Consider the following 22113-nt stretch of genomic DNA (forward strand, 5'->3'; position numbering starts at 1 on the left):
GGTGTAGGTAAAGGCAAAGTGTGATCGTGGAATCAAGGCAATGAAGGGGAGGATGTTCTAGGGACTCAATTGGTTGTTGTCTGACATTGCTAGGTTGCTAGAGTTGGGTCATTATAAACATTGCTAGGTTGTTGGTTCTATGTTTTATGTTGGTTGAATTTGGATATTATTTATGTTATAATTATTGGTTTATTATTGGATATTTATTGATTAATGGTATTTGTTATTCTGCTGCTGGTTGTGATTGTAGATAGGTGGCTAGTGGGTATGGGACTACTAGTTGTAGATTATTTATTATTATTATTATTTACTTTTTATTATTTATCAAAAAAAAACGGGTCGGGTCGTTTCAATTAGTGTCTAGGAGCTTTCAAGTTTGTTTTTTAAGTCTGAATTAATTTTACAAAATGAATATACATATAGTCATTCTTTTACAAACCCAAACCGACATAAAATTTTATATAATTGTAAAATTTAAAACTCTAATTACTCTTTGATAATTTTTTTTGGTCAAATATGATATATAATTTTGGTTTAGTTGTAAAATCTAAACTCTAACCACTTTTTATAAATCCAAATCGATATATAATTTCGTTTTAATTGTAAAATCAAAATCCTAATCTTTATAAACCCAAACGGACATATACTTTTGTTTAATTGTAAAATCTAAACCTTTATCCTCCTTTATGAATCTATACCGATATTAATTTTGTTTAATTGTAAAATCTAAATTCTAATGCTTATTTATAAAATCAAACCGATATATAATATCGTTTGACTGAAAAATCTAAACTCAAACTGATATTTAACCTTGTTTAATTTAAAAATATACAAATGTTATTTCTTTAATCTGTTTTGATTTTTTTGATTTTTTTTTTATATATTTTTAATATAGTATTACATGGTATATTACTCTATTTTTATTGGTTACGTTAAGCTAATAAGTGGTGAATAGGAAACTTCATCCCTAAAAAAGAATCCAAATATTTTTCATTTTTTTATATACTTTCTGTTTTTTAGATTATCTAACTTTATTTATGATACAAAGTTACTAAACTAAAACAGGATAGTATTTTTTTGGGATTTTTTTCCCAAAACGAAATTGATTCAAAAAAAAAAAACGTTTTCTTTGTGTCGACCATTTAAAGTTCTCATCTCTTTAAATCTCAAACTTTGTAGTCTAGCTCTGTGTTTTGTCTGTCAGCATTCATCAAGATTTCGAAACAAACTACCTAAAAAGTTGTAGAAATTTTAAAAGCTAATGACAAGAGGACCCAAAGATAGATTCGAGAGCATAAGAATTGGGTCGTTGGGTGTTTTATCCCTTGTATCGGCGTTAGCTAACGTCGTCAACATTGACGACGCGAACTCAAAAGCACGACAAAAGCAAAAGAAGATTTCACGTGTTATCCGAGGATGTTTTATATTACGCGACAATTTTTCAATTCAACTTTGTCGACACATATAAATTAAGATAAAGATGCAATTCTTTAACAAAAAAAAGATAAAGATGCAATTATCTTTGACTGTTTTAAATATCATTTTTCAGTTCAGAAAGCAAAAAAGAAACGTGACTATAAGTTTCAATTCATAAAAAATTAAGTTTCAATTCATCAACAACTTTTTATTTTTGGCTGAACAATCATCTTTTCGTATATTTCATTCCCAAGAATTTATATTTAGAATTAAAAATTACTAGAAATAGACGAAAGCTGTTAAGGGAAACAATACTTAAAAAAAACAAACAAAAACAGAGCCAATATATATCCAACAGCTAACAAACCAAACACACTTCCAAAACAGTATCCGCACAAAAACAGAACCAATCTTTATTTTCTTGAGAGAGACAGACAGAGATAAAGAATAAAAAACAAAATCTTTTTGTTCTTGTCTGAACGGCAGATCGGAAGCTGTAGACTTATCAAGAATTATTTTTCAATCAGACAAGATCTGTAAGAAAATTATATAACATTTCTTTGTTTCCATTTTTTTTTCTCTCCCTATTTTTGTATCTTGTTCGAGGAAAATGTGATTTCATTTCTTAATCCTTTCTACTCAAATTGTTTTTGAAAAAGTTCTATTATCCAATTTCTGTGGGTTTATGTGAATTTTGCTGGTCATTTCTTTTCTGATTCTGACGAAATTCAGATAATCAGCAACCTAATCTTGGTATAAATATTGGAAAACAACAGATTTCAAACCTTTAGCGTTTGGAGTTAATTAAAATGGAATTTAAAATATATTTGGAATCTTGTTTTTGGTGAATATTGGCAGTAGTTGAAATGAGAAGAGAAGTTGTTGAGTCGGTGAGCACCGATGCATCTAATGAAAGGGTTCACGTGTCTCCCAAGATAGCTGCAGAGGAAGAAGATTATGAGGTTAAGGAATGCACTGAGGAGAACTCTCTCTCTCAAAATCATAAATCTTCTAATGTAATCACAGAGGTATTGTATTAAAGAGAAGGGATGGTAATGAATTGAGATTTGTAAGTGGTTTTTTCACTCTTTCTGTTCTTGATTATATATCAGAATGATGTGGAGAAGAAGCATTTGGATCATGAAGAAGATGATTGTTCTGTTGCTTCTTCGTTAAAGAATGCAAAGTCGAAAGTAACTCATGGAACCGCTCCACGATTTAGGAGTGCACAGCGCGCTGAGAAACGTAAAGAGGTAGGTTCAATTGTGTCTATTACATTTACTAATAACCTGACAGATAATATATAATAAGTTAGTTATATTCTGTTTTGTTCTGATTTAAGTCTTTTTGTGATTTTAGTATTACCAAAAGCTTGAAGAGAAACACCAAGCACTTGAAGCTGAAAGGATCGAGCTTGAACAAAGGCAAAAGGCAAGAATCTTTTTAGTAACTAAATCAAGAAAATGTTTTCTGAAAATCTAAAATGGGAAACACAAATATGCAGGAAGAACAAGAAGCAGCCATTAAACAGCTTCGGAAAAACCTCAAGTTTAAGGCTAATCCCGTTCCTGATTTCTATTATCAAGGACCTCCCGCGAGACCAGAGCTCAAGAAGGTAAGTCTCTCATCTATGTTAGGATTTAAGATGATCTCACATGTTTCTTGTGCGACAAGCAAACTTATGTTCAACGATAATTAAATGTAGTATCCATTGACGCGTCCTAAGTCGCCGAAACTCAATCTATCCCGGAGAAAGAGTTGCAGCGATGCGATTAGCACGAATGGTGAAGAGAATTCAAAGTCACAGAACAGCCACAGCGTGGTAGAATAAGGTTGAAGCCCTCAAGAAGAATCCATGGAGGAAGATGTTTTTATAACCTAATTTTACTGGACCGGACTATACCAAATTTTATTTACGGTTAATTCTGGTATTTGTTCTGTTTCACAGTTGTGCTCGTCAGAACGATTATTGATTGTTTTGTTTTGTTTTTCACGTCTGTCTCTACTTGATTTCGGTTTTAAATTTACGTAACGTTTAAATATGAAATTGTATATTTTAAGTGTTGAGGAATCTTGGATATAAAGTTTGCATCGATTATATTGGTCGTTGATTTGTATGGAGTTATAATTCCTTTGTTGCTAAAATAGTACTATAGTAAAATAGAAAATGGTATAATTGTGATCTCACTGCATTTTATACCATAGCTTGATAGCTACACAATCTTTGAAGAGAGCTGGACCGAACCAAATTTTTTGGTTCGGGTCTGAATTCTGAGTGATCCGTTCTCTGTTTGGTTCGTCCAAACCGAACTGTTAACCATAAACTGTAAACCATTTCAACGTGAGGAACCTATTATGAAAACTGTAGGACCCCGACCCTAAAATTCTGTACCATACCGTACATGTTCGATAATACCATACCGTACACGTTCGATAATTCAATTTAGGGCCTATCAATTTATAACTCATTCCTTTAACAATATGCGACAACGACTAAGTAAAACAGGTTAAATAAATCTTAAACATGCATCCAAATTAATTAAAAAGGGTTCTTGTACAACGTATTCATGCAATAGGACAACATCTCGTTTAAAAGACTAGACCATAAATCAAATTACCCAAATCCACTATCCTCTTCCTTCCTTGCCTTCGTCACGCGAGCTGGTCAGCCATATAATTTCTGGTCATCGAAAGGAGGCGTAAGCAAAGCAAGTTTTGCTTAGTGGAGCCGTCATCCCGTCTCACTAGGCTTAGCTCAATAATCTCAATCCAAACACATGTTAAATCAATCAAGTCATGCATGTCAAATAACCCATAGGATAGTTGTCCAAATCACTTAGACCAACCATCGATTTATTGCAATAAAACATTAACCAAGACAAGCAAGCAATCAAGAATTTTAACCCGATCGGTCAAGATATCAACCATAGAACTCGGCCATAGTCACGCACTCACCTTCGGTTTTGACCTAAGGTGTTAAACTCTTGGTTCCTATGCGCAAATTTGATCCCCGCCTCTACACGGACAGATCAACATCGTTACTATCCGATGTTAGAACCATATGCTATCGACGAACCAGGGTTGGAGAATCACTTACCAATTCCTCCCTCGAGTATGACTTAGGATCTCTCGGTTTAAGGCTCGGCGGAACTCTCGCTCTTTTCTCTCTTTCTCTTTCTAGCGGCGGATTAAGGATTTATGCGTTACTCTCTCGAGAGAGCAAGGGGTTCTACCATATATATAGGATCGGCTAGACCGCCTTGGACTTGCCAAAACAATAAGCCCTGTAATGGCCCGACCACCACCTCTTAGTGGACCCCATGTCCAATCCCAGTCCATGGGCCCACCTTTTTTAATGGGCCTCACGTCCTGTCACTACGCCCGTGAGCCCATCCATATCCGACAGCCGGTTTGCGACGTCCGGGAGGTTTTAAAGACTTGTTACCGTCCCTACAAATCACCGCATGATCTTTCCCTGTGTTGTGTCCTCACTCGCACAATTCCGATAGTCACTTGCCGGAAGGTCACTCATCCTGAGACTACTCCAGCTCAAGCACGCTTAGCTGTGGAGTTCTCTCAGGACCCTTGACCAAAAAGATAAGTTCACTTTGGTGCCAAAGGTGGCCAAATCAATTCTTTTAAACCTCTCTGCAAGTCTCTGAAACCAGGATGTCAAAATTCACCCCATTAACATATCGCAACGTCCTCGTTGCACACCAAGACCGTCACTCCCGACGATGTGAGTCCGCTCGACTCCACACTCGTCTTGGTTCAACTCTGATACCACTTGTAACGCCTCGACCGCCACCTCTTAGTGGGCCCCATGTTCAATCCCATTCCATGGCCCACTTTTCTTAATGGGCTCACGTCTTCTCACTAGGCCCGTGAGCCCATCCTTATCCGACGGCCGGTTTGCTACGTCCGAGAGGTTTTAAAATATTGTTACTGTCCCTACAAATCACCACATGATCTTTCCCTGTGTTTTGTCATCACTCGCACAGTTCCGAGAGTCACTTCCCGGAAGATCACCCATCTTGAGATTACTCCAGCTCAACGATGCTTAACTATGCAGTTCTCTCAGGATCCTTGACCGAAAAGATCAGCGCACTTTGGTAACATAGGTGGCCAAATCAATTCTTTTAAACCTCTCCGCAAGTCTCTGAAACCGGGGTGTCACAAGCGCTATCGCCCCAATATTCCTTTATTTTTCGCAACTATCCTTATCCCACTAAATTGCTTTTTCCGCCAGTTTCCATTTCCATCGAGTTCCCTTTTCCATCGGTCGGCCTAAATCTTACGCAAAGATTTTCGAGTCCCCGGGCCATCCATCAGCCCATAGTCATGTCGGTCTAACCCTATCCCATTGGCATCGTCCCGATCTATCATTCACCGATGCGACCATTTCCGGACAATCCTACTTTACTATCACTCGTACTATCTCTCAGACTGTCACTCCCACTGTCACTTAGACTAAGTACCAAAATTTTCCATTTCATCCAGAAACTTACATGTCTGCATCATCAATCACTGTAAACTTGGGATTCCGTTTCTTCAATTCAAACATCTGTTCACTACTTCGGTAGTCTCGAACTCCCCATTCTCAATCAGTTCCCTTTCACTTATCGAACTCACGGCCAGTGTCCAACTGTACCACGTTCGTTGCTATGTGTACCGCCATACATACTACCTATGTACCACTATTATTACCGCGTACGTACCAAGGTTCGTACCGCTAACCGTACCGCACACGTACCGCTGGTCCGGCCAGCGCGGGTTGTTACAGAAACCCTCTTATTGTTTTTCAGATCTTTGCTTTCTCCTTTTGTCGACACAAGCTTCAGACCCTCTGGTGGGCAAAGAGTGTTTAACTCCGCCTTTTTGTTTTAGCCACTCAAACTTCACAGTTCTCCTCTGTTTCTTTACATCTTTGTATGTTCTTGTGAGTTCATAGATCAATCTTTTCTAAGTCTCGAATGCAAATTGTTGTGAGTGAGTCTTTGCCATCAAATCTTGCCTTCGAGAGGCAGATGATTATTTGATTAGAGAGAAACAGAGGAACCAAATCATACAAGATACTGAGAGCTACATCAGGTTACCGTTGCTGAACATCTCATGCAAACCAAAAAAAATTATACATTTTGCATATATAACTATACGTCTAAACCTATATGTTAATAAGGCTGAAGCCATATTTGTGATGCAAGAAATATACAAGGCCAGAATCAGGTATGAGCTGATTATGAAGAGGGTAATCTTGAATGGTTATGCTCACCTTCATAAGTCACTATTAGCAACGAAGTTTCGTCTACATATCGCTCCACATGCTTCCTCGCTGGACAGCCTCGCACGCTGCTACATTTATAGTATCCTCTGCAACATTGAAAAACAAGCAGCTATTTTAAATCAAACATATGACCAAAGTCCAATGTTTTTTTCTTTTTCTTGTGATGTTACTTACCTACGATGAGGAGAACCCTTTATTGGCTTTTGTCCATATTTCCTCCACGAATATTCATTCGGAGGTATATCCGCAATCGTGTTACTGATTGCTGGTACTTTAATCGATCGTTTCACCCTCAATTTCCTGTAAACAAACTTCAAAACATTGAATCAAATAAACTCTTGCGACAGTATTTCTCAAAGAAGTTAAGAAACAAAAACAAACAAACACCTTTTCTTGGAACAATGACATTTGCTTCTACTTCCACATTTCAAGTCCTCTTGGAATGCTGTGACATATGATCGGATCCTTGAGGTAGTCCGAACAAATGAAACGAGTTCCTATCGTAATCCGTCACACTATGATCCATACTAAGAGATGAAACAAACGATCTTGATCCATTTGAGATACTAGGGAATAACAACTACCACCACAAGACCCATCAAACCTCAGACTTAAACCACTTTTGCTTCTAGAGTACACTCCTTGCTGGTGGCTATGAATAAACTGATAAGGTTTTGGATCAACAGCTCGGAAAGACGGTGGCTTTAGCTCAAGAAACGACTTGTCAACACACATTTTCTGGTCAAACAACATCAATGAAGGATGATGACTCGGTTTCTGTTTTGGGTCAATTTCACCATAGCCAGCTGGTACAATCTGAAGAGGCTTTGGTGCTAGAACTTGAATACAACCACTAATGGCATTATTATCGCAAATTGGACTTTGCAAAAACATGTGTTGAGGCAACAAAAAAGCACTAAACTTGTAGTTGCTGTTGAGTTTCTTAATCTTCCTCTGACCTAACCCTCTAGTCAAAAGAGAAGAGACTCTCTTGAACTTGGAAACAGATTCTCTAGTTTCAACCATTAAAGACTTGGAATCATTGTTTGTTGTGATAAAAGATTCAACACTCTATGACAGCTTTCCACAGCTGCTTTGTTTGCAGCTTCAACTTCTTCCATTTTCTTCAACACAAGTAAACAAAACAAAACAAAACAACCCTAATTTCTCTCTCAACTCAAAAACCCAATTCACAAACTCAGATCCCCTTACAAAGAAGGAACTTGCCTACTTTAACCAAAACTCAAACGCTGAAAACCTTTTTGTAAAAGAAAAGAAACATCATGATGAGCTAGCTCAAAACCTAAAATGTATAGGGGTTATAAAAGGTGAGATCTTTTTCCATACGAATTAAGGAAAAAAAATAAAAGATTAGCTCATGAACAAGAAATCTCCCAGAAACGAAGGGTTAAAAGCAGAATATTCTTTCTCTCTAGAAGATGAATAAACAAAAAGATTTATAAGAACAAGAAAACAATAAAGCAAAGCTTCGAGAGAGGTGGGAGAAGAGGGGGTGAAGTGGAGTTTGGGTGTTGAGAGATGGTATTGGTCGTCATAATCACAGAGGAAGGAGAAAAAAAAACAGAGTTCTCTGTAAAAGATTTTGTGGTGGGTTCCATTTGTAGACCTACTTTGCATCTACTTTTTCTTTCTTGTTTGCGAAAATGTATATAAGACGTGTTGAATAAAAATTTCAACTATTTAATGGTTGTAGAAGGGTGTTGAAAAAACAAAAAAACTGAAGTAGATTGATAGTAGTTGAAAAGATTCAACCTGTTGAAACACACCAAATTTGGGATCAATACAATGTAACATACGCCAACCAAAAACTCTGTGTTTAAGAGATGGGTGTCGATCGACACCAATAATTTATGGTTCGACCAGTTCGATTTAATTGTCGATTTAGATCGGTTTAGTTCAAGAAAAAACATAGAACCGAGTATTTAAGGAGAAAAGTTGACCTAGGTCGTGTTTTTGTCGTTTATGACCCTTGAGAGAGTGAGAAAAAAAAGAAAACAGTGTTCTTGAGGTTTTGGGAGAGATTGTGAGATTTCTTGGTTGTTCTTGGGAGATCTAAGGCTAGGAGGGTGTTAGAAGCTTGCTAGAAGGTTTGGATTCGTTGTTGTTGGTCAGAATATTCCTGCAAAGACGTGAGTGCATGACCATGGCTGATATAAGCCTGAGATTTCCGTTGTCTTACTTGTTTGTTGTTGTTTTGTGGTGTTTTCTTGCTTGTTATGGTTGTTATAGGGTTCCTACGGATTCATGGGTATTGGGCGGATTAGAGGTGATAGGAAGCGAGATGCGACTCTCGGCTTCGAGCGGATCGCGGTTGCAGAGTCAGTGACTATCAACACCAGGTGGGTGTCGGTCGACACCAAGGATCAGCATCGATCGACACTGTGGGGTTGTGTCGGTCGACACCAATGCCAGTGTTGGTCGACACTTGGCTGGTGTCGGTCCACACCTCCCTTCCAGTGAAGATGATACTTGCTTCCTGGTTTGTATGTCTTGTCTGTTGTTTGTGTTTGACATTGGCATCTCAGTTGCTTATGTGGATAGCCCCGTAGATGGAAGGATTGCCTCACTGAGAGTTTGCCAAATACTCATGCATCTCAAATTGTGTTTGTGGTGCAGGTAAAGGCAAAATGTTATCGTTGAATCAAAGTAATGAAGAGGATAATGTTCTAGTGGCTCGATTGGTTGTCGTCTGGCTTCTGTTAGGTTGCTAGAGATGGGTCAATACAACATTGCTAAGTTGCTGGTTCTTTGTTTCATGTTGTTTGGTTATTGGGTAACTGCTATGATCTAATATTGGTTATTTTATTATTAGATATTTTTTGGATATTGGTATTTGTTGTTTAATTTCCGATGTTTGGTTTGATTGTGGTTAGGTGGCTAGTGAGTATGGGACCACTAGCTTAGATTAATATTAGTATTATTAATATTTATTAAAAAAAACGGGTCGGGTCATTTCAGTTTGGTATCAAAGCCCTTACGGTTCTAGGTTTGGGTTCACTAGGTTTTTGTTGTTGATGTTGCGATTGCATGCTTTGATTGATTATGTGTGGCACGGAGTCCTAGAGCATCCTTTTCGAGCCTACATTGTGATTTCAAGGTGAGGTTTTGTTTTGTGTTCTGTTGAATTGCGTGCTTAGCCTTCTGTTCATGGTAGTGCAGATGGTTAGAGGTGGTGCTGTTGCTGGTCGAGGACGCGGACGTGTTCATGGACGCGGTCGTGGTCGTGGTAGGGGCAGAGTCCCAGCGGTTAGTGATACCGTGGGCCAAAGTGAGACAGTTGAGGGCTTCTAGGAGGGGTCCATGAGTGTGGCTGGAGGTAATGATAGGGCCGTAGACGCTGATAGAGTCGGTGTGGGCAGTATCGGTGTCCAGGTGGCCAATGATACTAGGGTTCCAGATGCGGGAGTCCCAGCAGGTGGAGCCCCTGGAGGAAGCGTTAAACTTGCGGGCTTGTAGACACAGTTTTTGGAGCGGATACCAGGAGTGGTACCGGCTCATGCACAGGTAGTGCCGCCAGTGGCGGGAGAGGTGCAGCAGCCAGTGGCTGCGGATGTAGGGGTTCATTCTTGTTATGTCAGTATGCTGAGGGAGATGAACTATATTGTTACCGAGCAGTTTTCGGGAGGTGCTGATCCTACTGTTGCTGATGCGTGGAGGACGAGAGTGGAATGTAACTTCCAGTCTCTCAGATGTCCTCAGGAATTTTGGGTGGATATAGCGGTCCACATGGTGTTAATTCTCACCCATCGTTACCTATAGCGTCCAACGCTCCTAGAGTCAAACGCACAACCACCGTAGAGAACATAGAAAATAGAGATCTCAACGCTTAGATAAGTCATGGTCATGCACTCACCTCTAATTTGGATAAAAATGACGAATAACAGCAAGAACAATGCCAACAACAATATAGCTCATGCCTTCCTTGCTTAATAACATTAAAACCTCACCCTTATTTTCCTCTTATACTCCCAAACCCTTTATAAAGGTTTACGACTTGACCTCCCATATTGTGCCTCATAAGGAGCCATACTAATACTCGTCTGATAGTTATTGTTAGTTTCCCATACAGCTAGTGACCACCCCAATCCAGAACACACATCCGCCACAAATCTTCGGGAGTATGGATCATCCTCTCAGATTGCCCAAGTAACGCCCGCAAATCAGAATCCCTGTTTTGGGTGTGCATCGATCGATGCAGGTTGTACATCGAACGATGCAAGGTTCGCTTATGCGGGTCAACTTAAGTCAAACACTCGTTTAGTTGTGTTTTTGGGTTTGAAAACCCTAACGTGGGCTATAAAAAGGGAAAAATTGACATTGTTAGGGATTTGACGGAGACGCGAGGAATTGCATTGGTCGATGCAAGGACCAAGGACTTTGCATCGGTCAACGACAGGTGTGTGTGTGTCGACGCAAGCGCGTAGTGTCAACGCTAGGAGTTTGTCGGTCGACGCATGTGCGAAGAGTTGACGCAAGTGCGCATAGTATACTCTTATGTTCAGAGTTGTTTGGTTTGCTTGATTTTGTGTATTGTTTGTGTTTGTGTGTTCGCTTGTGTGTATAAACCAGTAGATGGGTGTAACATCCGTGAACCGGAATCCCGGTTTATGTGCGGACGAGTTTAAGTTAAACGCTGCATTTTGGGTTACGGAAAACCCTTAACACGAGTTTCTGTCTCATTAGTCGTGTTTAGCCGCTTTTGAGAGAAAGAAAAGAGAGAAAAGGTGTTTCTAAGTGTTCTTGAGTGTTCCTGAGGAGTTTGCAAGATTGGAAGCTGTTACTGTAGAGATATGTAGCTGGGATCGTTGTAGGAGCTTCTTGGAAGTGTTTTCTTGCTTGTTTGAGGTTCAGAATCGTCTTGGCAAAGGTAAGTGCATGACCATGGCTTATCTAACATGGAGATTTCTCTAATCTGCTTGTTATGTGTTGTTAGGCTTGTTAGTATGTTAGTTGGGACGTTGGGAAGCTTTCTTGTGGCTTGGGATCGAGTTTTGTGGTTGTAGGAACGAAGATCCGGCAAGAAGCTTCGGGGAAAAATGATGCTCGACATATGCGTCGGTCGATGAAAATGCGAGGATGGCGTGTTAAACCTAGGGTTTTCGTGCTATGTCGAGCATGCGTCGGTCGATGCAGTGTGCATGTCGGTCGATGCAAGCCTTGTGTCGGTCGATGCAACCCCAATGGGTGTCAGTCGATGCATGGTTGGTGTCGGTCGATGCATAGTCCTGGTTTGTTATTAATGTTTGTTGATTGTTGATTGATGGTTAGAGATGTCTCTATTGCTTGTGTGTATAGCCCAATAGATGGGAGAATTGCCTTACTAAGTGTTTATTAAATACTCATGCATTGCAAATTGTGTTTGTGGTGCAGGTAAAGGCAAAGTTTGATCGTGGAATCAAGGCAATGAAGAGGAGGATGTTCTAGGGACTCGATTGGATGTTGTCTGGCTTGCTAGATTGCTAGAGTTGAGTCCTAAAATGTTGTTTAGGATTGCTGGTTCTATGCACTACAAGAAAAGTGAATATTAATAGCGTGTCATATCCCCTATGGTAGGATTTCATAGTGCTCTTACAGACGTAGTCTATACGCCCGTTATAAAAAGTATGAGACTTTAGATAACGTTTTTTCCGTATGCTATAATTTAGGTGATTTAACATAGCGCTGTTTTATATGCAATATAAAATTATATAATAACACTTTTTTGTGCAATATTAAAGTTTATAATAGCAGTTTTTGGTTGTTATCATTTTTTTAATGTATATTACCATAATGCTAAAATAATCATAATTACGATTTAATTTTTGTTTATTAAATCAAAATTTAAAATCTGATAAACACAAATTTATAATAGAAACAAATATATGATCAATGTATTACAAAATCTGATACAAGCTTAAACCAAAGAACTACTTAACACAACACCTAAAAGAATTGAAATCAAAGACTAGTATGGTCACTGAACTTGCTCACAACCTCTTGTTCCATTTCCACAAGTTGGTGGCAAAAAGCTTCAAAGCCTTCTTTCTGCATCAACTGTGGAAGCTACTAATACCCATATGGTTTTGTCTTCAGAAACAGTGTCTTCACTTGTCTTCCTTAATAGATGTTGTTTGTCTTTCTGCTGGTGCCTTCTCTATTGCAGGAGCTTCCACCTTAACAGCATCATCTTTCTTCTCTCCTGATTTCGCTGTTTCTTCTGCAATTACAAAAGATGTTTCAGTACTTAAGTTCTGCATTTCACTGAGGAACAAAGAAACACAGTCATTCAACTCCATGAAATGCTCTCATTTCATCAAGAAGCTGTGACAAAACATAAACTAAAAAGATCTTCAAAAATCTTACCTTCATCATCGTTGTCAATAACAAAGTCAATGGAAACAGCAGATTGTTAAAAGATATCCACAATGAATCAAAGAAATAATCACCTAAAGCAACTTAAAACAGACCACAAGGATGTAGAACAGAAGGATCAACTACACTGGAATGAAGGGTTCTTGGATTTAGCTAAAAGATATAGACGCAATATCGAGTTGATGATGGTGAAACTCTACTATTCGATTCTTGTCTCAAGATGATTAAGGTGTCAGAATATATATATTCAAATGAGGAAGTCAGAGTAGAAGACTTACACCAAGAAGTTTATCCAGAACAAAACTCAACTCTATGGCTCCAAACTCAACTCAATTTTGACGTATGCTTAAAACAAGTTCAAGACATGAAAACCATTACATCTTAAACACCGTAAGAGAGAAGAACACTGGTATTGAGCAATTAGATGACCATACTGAACCTTGCTCCACCAATAATAACCTAAGCTCCACAGCTTGTACCTAATTATACACAATTCGTTAATATCAAAACAAAGCATACGAATAAAAACAATTGTTTTTCTTTGAAGGAATCACTGAAATGAAATCGGAGAAAGACCTTGAACATCTGCTCAGACCGTTCTAAAGCCTCATCGCCTAAACGAAGCACAAACCAATAACCAAACGTAGTCCCAATCTAAGAGAAACGGAGAAAACAAACAAAAACTAAGAAACGAGCATCATAAACTGAAACAAGTAACTTAAGAAGCTGATAAAGACATGGAAGAGAGAGAGAACCGTGAGAGAGAGAGAGAGAGAGAGAGAGAGATAGAGAGAGAGAGAGAGAGAGAGATAGAGAGAGAGAGAGAGAGAGAGAGTTGATAAGAAGAATGGAGGAGAGAATGGCGTTGTTTTACTTTTGGTGGCTCCGGCGAGAATGGTGTTGAATCCGACGGTTCTGTTGAATCCCCAAAGGTTTCCGAATCAGATCCATCTCCTCCCCTCAACAACAACAAATTGAGAACATGATACTAAACCCTAAATCGATACAAATCTAACCCTAAATCGATACAAACCTAAACCCAGGAGATGTGTTGTTTACAGGAGAAAAGTAATCGAAGACGATGTGCAGAGCGAGAGAGTGAAAGGATAGATGAAAAGATTTTTTTGGCTAAGTGTTTCTTTTGTTCTTTTTGTTTTTCGACTAAAGTTAAAAACCCCACAAAATTTTTAAGAGGCGGGCAACCCAAAAATTAATCCCGCTTGAACATAAGATAACACTAATTTTATGTCATGTGCAATAAAAAAGGAGGACAGAGAAAAAAAAATTTATAATGAAAATCACACTTTCGATACCTAAATACTTTTAATAGCATAACCAATTCTTAAACGTTATAAAAAAGTAGCGTTTAACTCATTTATTGCAGAAAAAAAAAACGCTATGCTTCAGTGCGCTATTAATACTTAATTTTCTTGTAGTGCTGGTTTATGTTGATTGAAACTATTACTAGTTATTATTTTTTTTGATTATTGGATTATTAGATATTTATTAGTATTTTTATTTCTGTTGTTTGGTGTGTTTATGGTTAGGTGGCTAGTGGATATGAGATCACTAGCTCTAAAGTATTTATTTATTATTATTATTATTTATTATTTATTATAATAAAAAATGGGTCGGGTCGTTTCAGTTTGGTATAAGAGCCCTTACGGTTTTAGGTTTGGGTTCACTTAGTTTTGTGCTGTAGATGTTTGGGATTGCATGTCTTGATTGATTATGTGAGTTAGTCAATTGTGTGTGGCATGGAATCCTAGAACATCCTCTTCAAGCCTACAGTGTGATTCCACGGTGAGTTTATGTTTTTGTGTTATGTTAATTGTGTGCTTAGCCTTCTGTTCATGGTAGTGCAGATGGTTAGAGAGGGTGTTGTTGCTGGTCGTGGTCGAGGACGTGGTCGTGGTAGGGGCATAGTCCCAGTGGTTAGTGAGAGTGCGGACCAGAGTGTGACAGCTGAGGGTGTTGGCGAGTCGCAGGATGTCCAGGAGGATTCCATGAGTGTGGCCGGAGGGGCGATGTTGATGCTCCAGTGGCCGGTGATGCTAGGGTTCATGGTGTCGATCTTTCGGGCTTGTTAGCACAGTTGATAGAGCGGTTACCGGGAGTGGTACCGGCTTAGGCACCAGTAGTGCCGCCAGTGGCGGCGTGGGTGCAGCAGCCAGTGGCTGCGGATGTAGGGGTTCACTCTCGTTATGTCAGTATGCTGAGAGAGATGAACCATATTGGTACCGAGCTGTTTTCGGGAGGTACTGATCCTACGGTTGCTGATGCGCGGAGGACGAGAGTGGAACGTAACTTCCAGTCTGTCAGATGTCCTAAGGAGTTTTGGGTGATATAGCGGTTCACAACCTTACTGGGGATGCTTAGTTGTGGTGGAGTTCTGTGGCTGCTAGGAGGGTGCAGAGGGAGATATCTTGGGCTGAATTCGTCTTGGAGTTCAACCGCAAGTATTTTCCTAGGGAGGCTATAGATAGGTTGGAGGTACAGTTCCTGCAGTTAGCTCAGGGGACTCGTTCAGTGCGGAAGCTTGACTTAGAGTTCAGTCGACTTCTGAGGTATGGGGATCGGGCTATGGAGTCTGAGGAGGCTCGGATCAGGAGGTTCACTGTAGAGGGCGGAGTTATGTTACGCGTGCAGAGCTGGTTGAGACTGCGGCAGAGATCGAGGAGGACATCCGGGCACAGTCAATGGTAGTTAGTCCAGCAGTTCATCCTAAGAAGGCTCAGTATCATGGAGTTTCTAGCAAGGGCGGCAAGCCTGCGCAGGGAACCAAGAGGAGGTGGGAGGTTACGTAGAGGCCGAGTGGTGCAGGTTGCTTCGGTTATGGGAGCATGGATCACAAGGTTGCTAATTGTCCCAAGAGGAGTGCTCCGACGGCAGCGGCTCGTGTATGCTATCATTGCAAGGAGCTAGGGCACATTAGGACCTTGTACCCCAAGTTGCAGCCGATGGCAGTGGCGACGTTGCAGCAGGTGCAGCCGGGAGTGCAGCAGGTGGCACAGATTAAGCAGGCGCCACGGGTTTACACGACTGTAGAGACTGGTGGAACCAGTGCTGGGGCGATCACAACTATAATTTATGGTACTTAAACTTTGTGTATTTCAGTAGGTTCAGATTTTATGTTTTTCCTGTGATAAAGTGTTAGGTTCTCAACATATGGGGTTTGTGTAGGGACTTTGTTGGTAGGCGGGTTTAAGTCCCATGTTATGTTTGATTCTGGAGCTTCTCATAGCTTCATTACTCCGGAGTGTGCAGAGAGTGCTGAAATCGTAGGAGATCCCGGGGAGCGTATAAGAGTTGTCAGAGTTGCGGGAGGCAAATTTCTGAGGGTCATTGGACGAGCTAGGGGAGTTGATATTCAGATCGCGGGAGAGTCGTGACCAGCGGATTTGCTTATCAGTCCAGTGGAGTTGTATGCCGTTATCTTGGGGATGGATTGGTTTCATCGGCATATGGTTCATTTGGATTGCCATCGGGGTAGAGTGGAGTTTGAGCGTCCAGGAGGGAAGTTGGTTTTTCAGGGAATTAGACCGACTTCGGGGAGTCTCGTTATCTTGGCCATGCAGGCTGGGAAGATGATCGAGAAGGGCCGTGAGGCTTATTTGGTTACTATATATATGCTAGAGTCAGTAGGACAGTCTACGGTTAGCGGTATTCAGGTCGTTGAGGAGTTTAAGGATGTGTTTCAGTCATTGCAGGGATTACCACCATCTCGGTCTGATCCTTTCACGATTGAACTGGAACCGGGGATGACGCCATTATCCAAGACTCCTTACAGGATGGCTCTAACAGAGATGGCAGACCTGAAGAAGCAGTTGGAGGATTTGTTGAGAAAGGGATTCATCCGTCTAAGTGTATCACCGTGGGGAGCGCTGATGTTATTCGTTAAGAAGAAGGATTGAAGTTTTCGCTTGTGTATTGACTACAGGGGTCTGAAACGGGTCACTGTGTAGAACAAGTACCCTCTTCCCAGGATCGATGAGTTGTTGGATCAGTGTAGAGGTGCTACTTGGTTCTCCAAGATAGATCTGACATCGGGTTATCATCAGATCCGGATAGATGAGGCAGATGTGAGGAAGGCTGCATTTAGGACGAGTTATGGGCATTATGAGTTCGTGGTGATGCCTTTTGGTTTGACTAACGCGCCAGCAACGTTTATGAGATTGATGAACAACGTGTTTCAGGGGTTTCTGGACGTGTCTTTCATCATTTTCATCGACGACATCCTGCTATTTTCTAAGAGTCCTAAGGAGCATGCAGTACATTTGAGGGCAGTTTTGGAGAAGCTGAAACATCTAAGCCTAGTAAAAGGTCAACCATTGAGATCGACGATGATGATGACGATGGTGATGATGGTGACAAAGGAAATTCACAACCAAAGAAAAAAAAGAAGACAATATTCAGATGTGTGGGATGACTTTACGGTGATTACTAAGAAGGATCGCAAGGGAAAAACTAAAGAAAGAGCATTGTGCAAGCATTGTATGTCAGATTTTGCTTATGATCCACACAAAAATGGTACAAATTCATACATACGTCATTTGAAAGGGTGTAAGCTTAAGCCTAGAAATGGTGATATTAGTCAAATGATGATTAATTCAGAAGCAAGGTTGCAAGCTAGGAAGATAGATCATATGGTTTTTCGGGAAATGATAGCAAAATGTATCATTCAGCACGATCTCCCATTTGCTTATGTTGAGTATGAGAGAGTAAGATCGATTTGGAAGTATTTGAATGAAGATGTGAAATTTATCAGCCGAAACACAGCGGCAGCCGATGTTAACAAGTTTTATGAAAATGAAGCAGGGAATTTAAAGCGAAAATTAGCTAATCTTCCTGGAAGGATCAGTCTCACTTCTGATTTATGGTCTGCAATCACTCAGGAGGGATACATGTGTGTAACAACACATTACATTGACAAGAATTGGAAGCTGAACAACAAAATTCTAGCATTGTGTTGTACCGCCTCCACATACAGGTACACACTTAGCTATGGAGATTCTTGAGAAAATGAAGGAATGGGGGATTGAAAAAAAAAAGTGTTCTCACTTACTTTAGACAATGTTACTAACAACGATACAATGCAAGAGATGGTGAAAAATCAGCTTATGTTGCGAAACGATTTGTTGTGTGGAGGAGATCATTTTCATGTGAGATGTGCAGCACATGTTCTTAATATCATTGTTCAAGATGGTCTGGCAGTGATTGGTAGTTCGTTGGATAAAATCAGGTTGAGTATCAAGTATGTTCAAAGATCAGTACACCGAGAGATACTATTTGCAAAATGTGTGAAATCTGTTGGTATAAAGCATAAGGCTGGTTTGCTGTTGGATGTGAAAACAAGATGGAAATCAGCATACAAGATGCTTGATAGGGCTCTCAAGTATAGAGCTGCATTTGCTAATCTCAAAGTTATTGATGGAAAAAACTATAAGTTTTTTCCATCAGAAGATGAATGGAAACGACTCAATAGTCTGTGTGATTTGTTGGAGCCGTTTGATCAGGTTACTACTCTTATTTCAGGTTCCACATATCCAACTTCCAACTTATACTTCATGCAAGTTTGGAAGATCAATAACTGGTTGACCGTGAATGAGTTTAGTGAAGATGAAGTTATTAGAATCATGATTGTACCCATGAAGGAGAAGTTTGATAAGTATTGGGAAGAAATAAGTGATATATTTGCAATGACTACAGTGCTTGATCCAAGGTTGAAGCTAACATTTGCAAACTATTGTTTTGGTAAACTTGATAAAAGTTCTTGTCAACAGAAGATTGAACACTTGAAAAGTAAACTAACTACTATGTTTGAATCATATGAGAACAAGTCAGTTTTTGCATCACAATCTCCAGAAACACGTGAAACAGATCGCCAATGAGATGACAATGAAGGACAAAGAGGAAACTTCAGCAATTACGATGTAAGCACTCCTAAATTCTCTGTTTGACTAATTTCAGGTTTTGTTTTTTTTTTATCTGCAGATTTTGGTATATTAAACTGTAGGTTATTGGTTTTTAAGTTTCAAGTTCTTTGTTTTTTAAGAACTGCATGTGTTGGTATATTAAACTGCAGGTTTTTGGTTTTAAAGTTTCAAGTTCTAGTTGTTTAAAAAACTGCAGGTTTTGGTTTTCTAAAACTGCAGGTTCTTGTTTTTCAAAAATTGCAGGTTCTGGTTTTTCAAAAACAGCAGGTTTTCAGGTTTGGTTGTTAACTTGTTATGTTTTAGTTTCTGGTTTTTCAATTTGCAGGTTCTGTTTTTTTTTTTTAAACTGCAGGTTTTCATGTTTTGGTCGTGTTTAAGATTCTGGTTTTTAATAAATTGCAGGTTCGGTTTTCTAGTTTCAGTTTCTTAATTCTTACTGTTTCTTATGCAGGATTTCTTAACCTTTCGAAAAGAGACTGTTGTTGCTAGTGGAAAGACTTCCTTACAAATGTATCTTGATGAACCGGCAATATACATGAAGAATTTTGAGAGTTTAGACATTCTAAAGTATTGGAAAGATAACTCTCAGCGCTATGGAGAATTGGCTTCAATGGCTTGTGATCTTCTTAGTATTCCTATCACAACAGTAGCCTCTAAATCCTCCTTTAGCATTGGAGCTTGAGTTTTGAGCAAGTATAGAAGTTGTCTCCTCCCAAAAAATGTTCAAGCACTAATATGCAGTCGCAATTGGTTAAAAGGTTTTGAAGCATATGAAAATAGTAAGCAAATGTGTTTCATAAGTTTTCAATTTCACAATCTTAGACAGTGTATTAACTTGTTTTTTTTTTTTGAAATCTGTAGAGGAGGAGAAAGAATCAATTGGTGAAGATGAGGCACTGCCTTCTTTCCAATCCATTGTTGATGATGAAGAAACGACTTGAGTTTTAGTTTTGTTTTAGACTTTTAAGTGTTTGAGTATAAAGTTCAGCTTTTGGTTCCATTGTTTCAGATTTTAAATGTTTCAGATTTTAAGTGTTTGAGTTTAAAGTTCAGCTTTTGGTTCCATTGTTTCAGATTTTGAATGTTTCATATTTTTTAAAACTGCAGGTTTTGGTTGCTTTAAAAACTGCAAGTTTGTTTGAGTTTCAATGTTTCAGATTCATGGTCAATGTATGAGGGTTATTCTGTTTTAATAAGTTACATATCTCAAATGATAGTACATTGATTGGAAGAAGAGAAGCAGTAGTAAGAAGCAAGTTTGCTACATTTCAGTCCCAGCTCAGATCATAAACTCTCTTACTTCATCGTCTTTACACTCTTTTCTTGATAACAAATCTTCAAAGAAGAAGAACACAACAAGCAAATTCTTCAATCACATTAAAACCTTTGGTGGTGATCGATCACATTTGATCACCTCTAATGGAAATGGACAAGGTCATACGAATGAGTTCTAGAAACAGCCTAATGGATTAGGTTACAAGCCATGCATAGACTTCAGCATTGGATACAGAAGAGAGAGTAAGAAGATTGCTAGAGAGAGGAGAAAGTATTTGATGGTGGTTGTCTCTGGTGGCTTGAATCAGCAGAAGATTCAGATTGAATGTACTACATTTAAACTTATGTAATGCCCGCGGGCTGATTGATGTTCATATATTTTACCATGTTTTCCCTTAGTTTATTCACATCTTTTGCATCTTTTGCTAGCCATTTTCATCATTATTGTGTAGCTTTAGGACTAATCATGCATTAGAGTTTAGTTGCATTGCATTTGCATCTTTTCATGCATTAACAGGTGATTTTGGAGCTTAAGGAGCATGGAAACAATCCTGAAGAGAAGTGAAGCAATCTTGAAGGGAAAGCAAGAGAGTTAAGGCTGAAGAACCAAGGTCCAGAGTCCAGCTCGACCAAGCACTCGACCGGGTGGGTAGATGGACTCGACCGAGTGGAGTGTGCACGAGAGAAGCCAGCTCGACCATGGACTCGACCGAGCACTGGTCGAGTTGACCGAGCCGTTGACTACTTTGACTTTTTCTATTTTTAGGGCTTCCACCTCCTCACCTATATAAAGCCTTGTACCTGCAGCCACCAAAGTGTGCAACTTTTTAGATATTCCCTAAACCTAGTTTTTACCTTTTTTAGTTTTATTCCTTTTGCATTTTTATTTTTAAGATCTTGTACTTCCTTATGAAAGAAGACTAGATTCTTATATTTTGTTGGTTCTATAACTTTCAAGATATTGAGAATTTGAGTTTCATCCTTTCATCAATATTGAAGATCTTTGTTTAATCTTTCTAATAATGCAAGTTTCAATATTTTCTGGGTTTTTGACTTTGATCACCATGTATTGTTGTGAGTAGGTTCCTAAGGATCTTGAGGATGGGTTAGGATGGATTGATCTTGTGGTTTGTGTGACTTGGTCAAGCTTGATTGTTGTAGATCTCTTCTAGGGTAGATGATCTTAATGCTGATTCTATATCTGAGAGGGTAGAGTCTGATTTCAAGCTTCTTAGCATCACACCAATGTTTAGGAAGCATAGATAAGGCTAGATCTAGAGCTTACCATTAGGCTTGATAAGAGATTAGAGGTCTTGTTTGGTTTGAGATGTATTGCTTAATGCCTGCTTGTGTAGATTCTTTACTGTGTGAGAACAAGTCTAGAATTGCATAGGTTTGATTGTTTCTTGACCATGAGAGTGGGAGAAACTTGTCTTAGATTAATATGTCTAGAGGTTAGCTCAAAGTTTGCTTGAGATTTGTTGACCAAGTTAGATAACCACAATGATTAGTCCATCCCATGAATCCATCCTCAGGACCTTCTTTGTTTATTGAAATCTTAGTCTTAATCCTGTTGCTTGCTTGTTGTTTGATTGGATTTAGCATTACTCTGTTTTTATTGCATTGCTCTGTTTCTGCGTCTAGTCTAGCTCGACCACCCACTCGACCTACACTCGGTCGAGTGCTGCTCGAGTTCATCCCCAGAACTCTATGTCTATGATTTGTGCTTGTCTTGTTTCATTCCTGTTTCATTCCAGTTGCATACATTTAGTTTTCAGTTCATTAATTATCTTGCATTAGTTCATTAGTAGTAGTCTCTGTTTCTGTTCT

The 22113-nt window shown here is 39.3% G+C and overlaps 1 protein-coding gene, 1 long non-coding RNA gene and 1 pseudogene across 4 annotated transcripts; 1 reads left to right on the forward strand and 2 right to left on the reverse strand.

Moving 5' to 3' along the window:
• The first annotated feature begins 1763 nt into the window (after positions 1-1763).
• LOC104707116 (protein WAVE-DAMPENED 2) lies at positions 1764-3533 on the forward strand. Its single transcript, XM_010423398.2, has 6 exons — positions 1764-1952; positions 2275-2444; positions 2529-2669; positions 2776-2847; positions 2921-3031; positions 3122-3533. The coding sequence occupies exons 2-6, from the start codon at positions 2283-2285 to the stop codon at positions 3245-3247; spliced, it is 612 nt and encodes a 203-aa protein (XP_010421700.1). The 5' UTR covers positions 1764-1952; positions 2275-2282; the 3' UTR covers positions 3248-3533.
• Positions 3534-6412: 2879 nt separating this feature from the next.
• Positions 6413-8315, reverse strand: LOC104707117 (putative WRKY transcription factor 74; annotated as a pseudogene). The gene is made up of 3 exons (XR_015563335.1): positions 7088-8315; positions 6875-7000; positions 6413-6786 (listed from the first exon to the last, which is right to left on the reverse strand). The product of XR_015563335.1 is annotated as a putative WRKY transcription factor 74 (transcript).
• Positions 8316-12549: 4234 nt separating this feature from the next.
• Positions 12550-14272, reverse strand: LOC104707118 (uncharacterized). Of its 2 annotated transcripts, none has more exons than XR_754555.3 (4): positions 13947-14272; positions 13649-13726; positions 13351-13551; positions 12550-12917 (listed from the first exon to the last, which is right to left on the reverse strand). It is a non-coding gene; the product is annotated as an uncharacterized LOC104707118 (long non-coding RNA). The 2 variants fall into 2 exon arrangements; XR_015563218.1 differs by having other exon boundaries at positions 13451-13551; positions 13947-14250.
• Between the last annotated feature and the right edge of the window lie 7841 nt (positions 14273-22113).

Source organism: Camelina sativa, chromosome 8 (assembly GCF_030686135.1).
Source record: "Camelina sativa cultivar CO46 ecotype springtype chromosome 8, ASM3068613v1".
Lineage (NCBI taxonomy): Eukaryota > Viridiplantae > Streptophyta > Magnoliopsida > Brassicales > Brassicaceae > Camelina > Camelina sativa.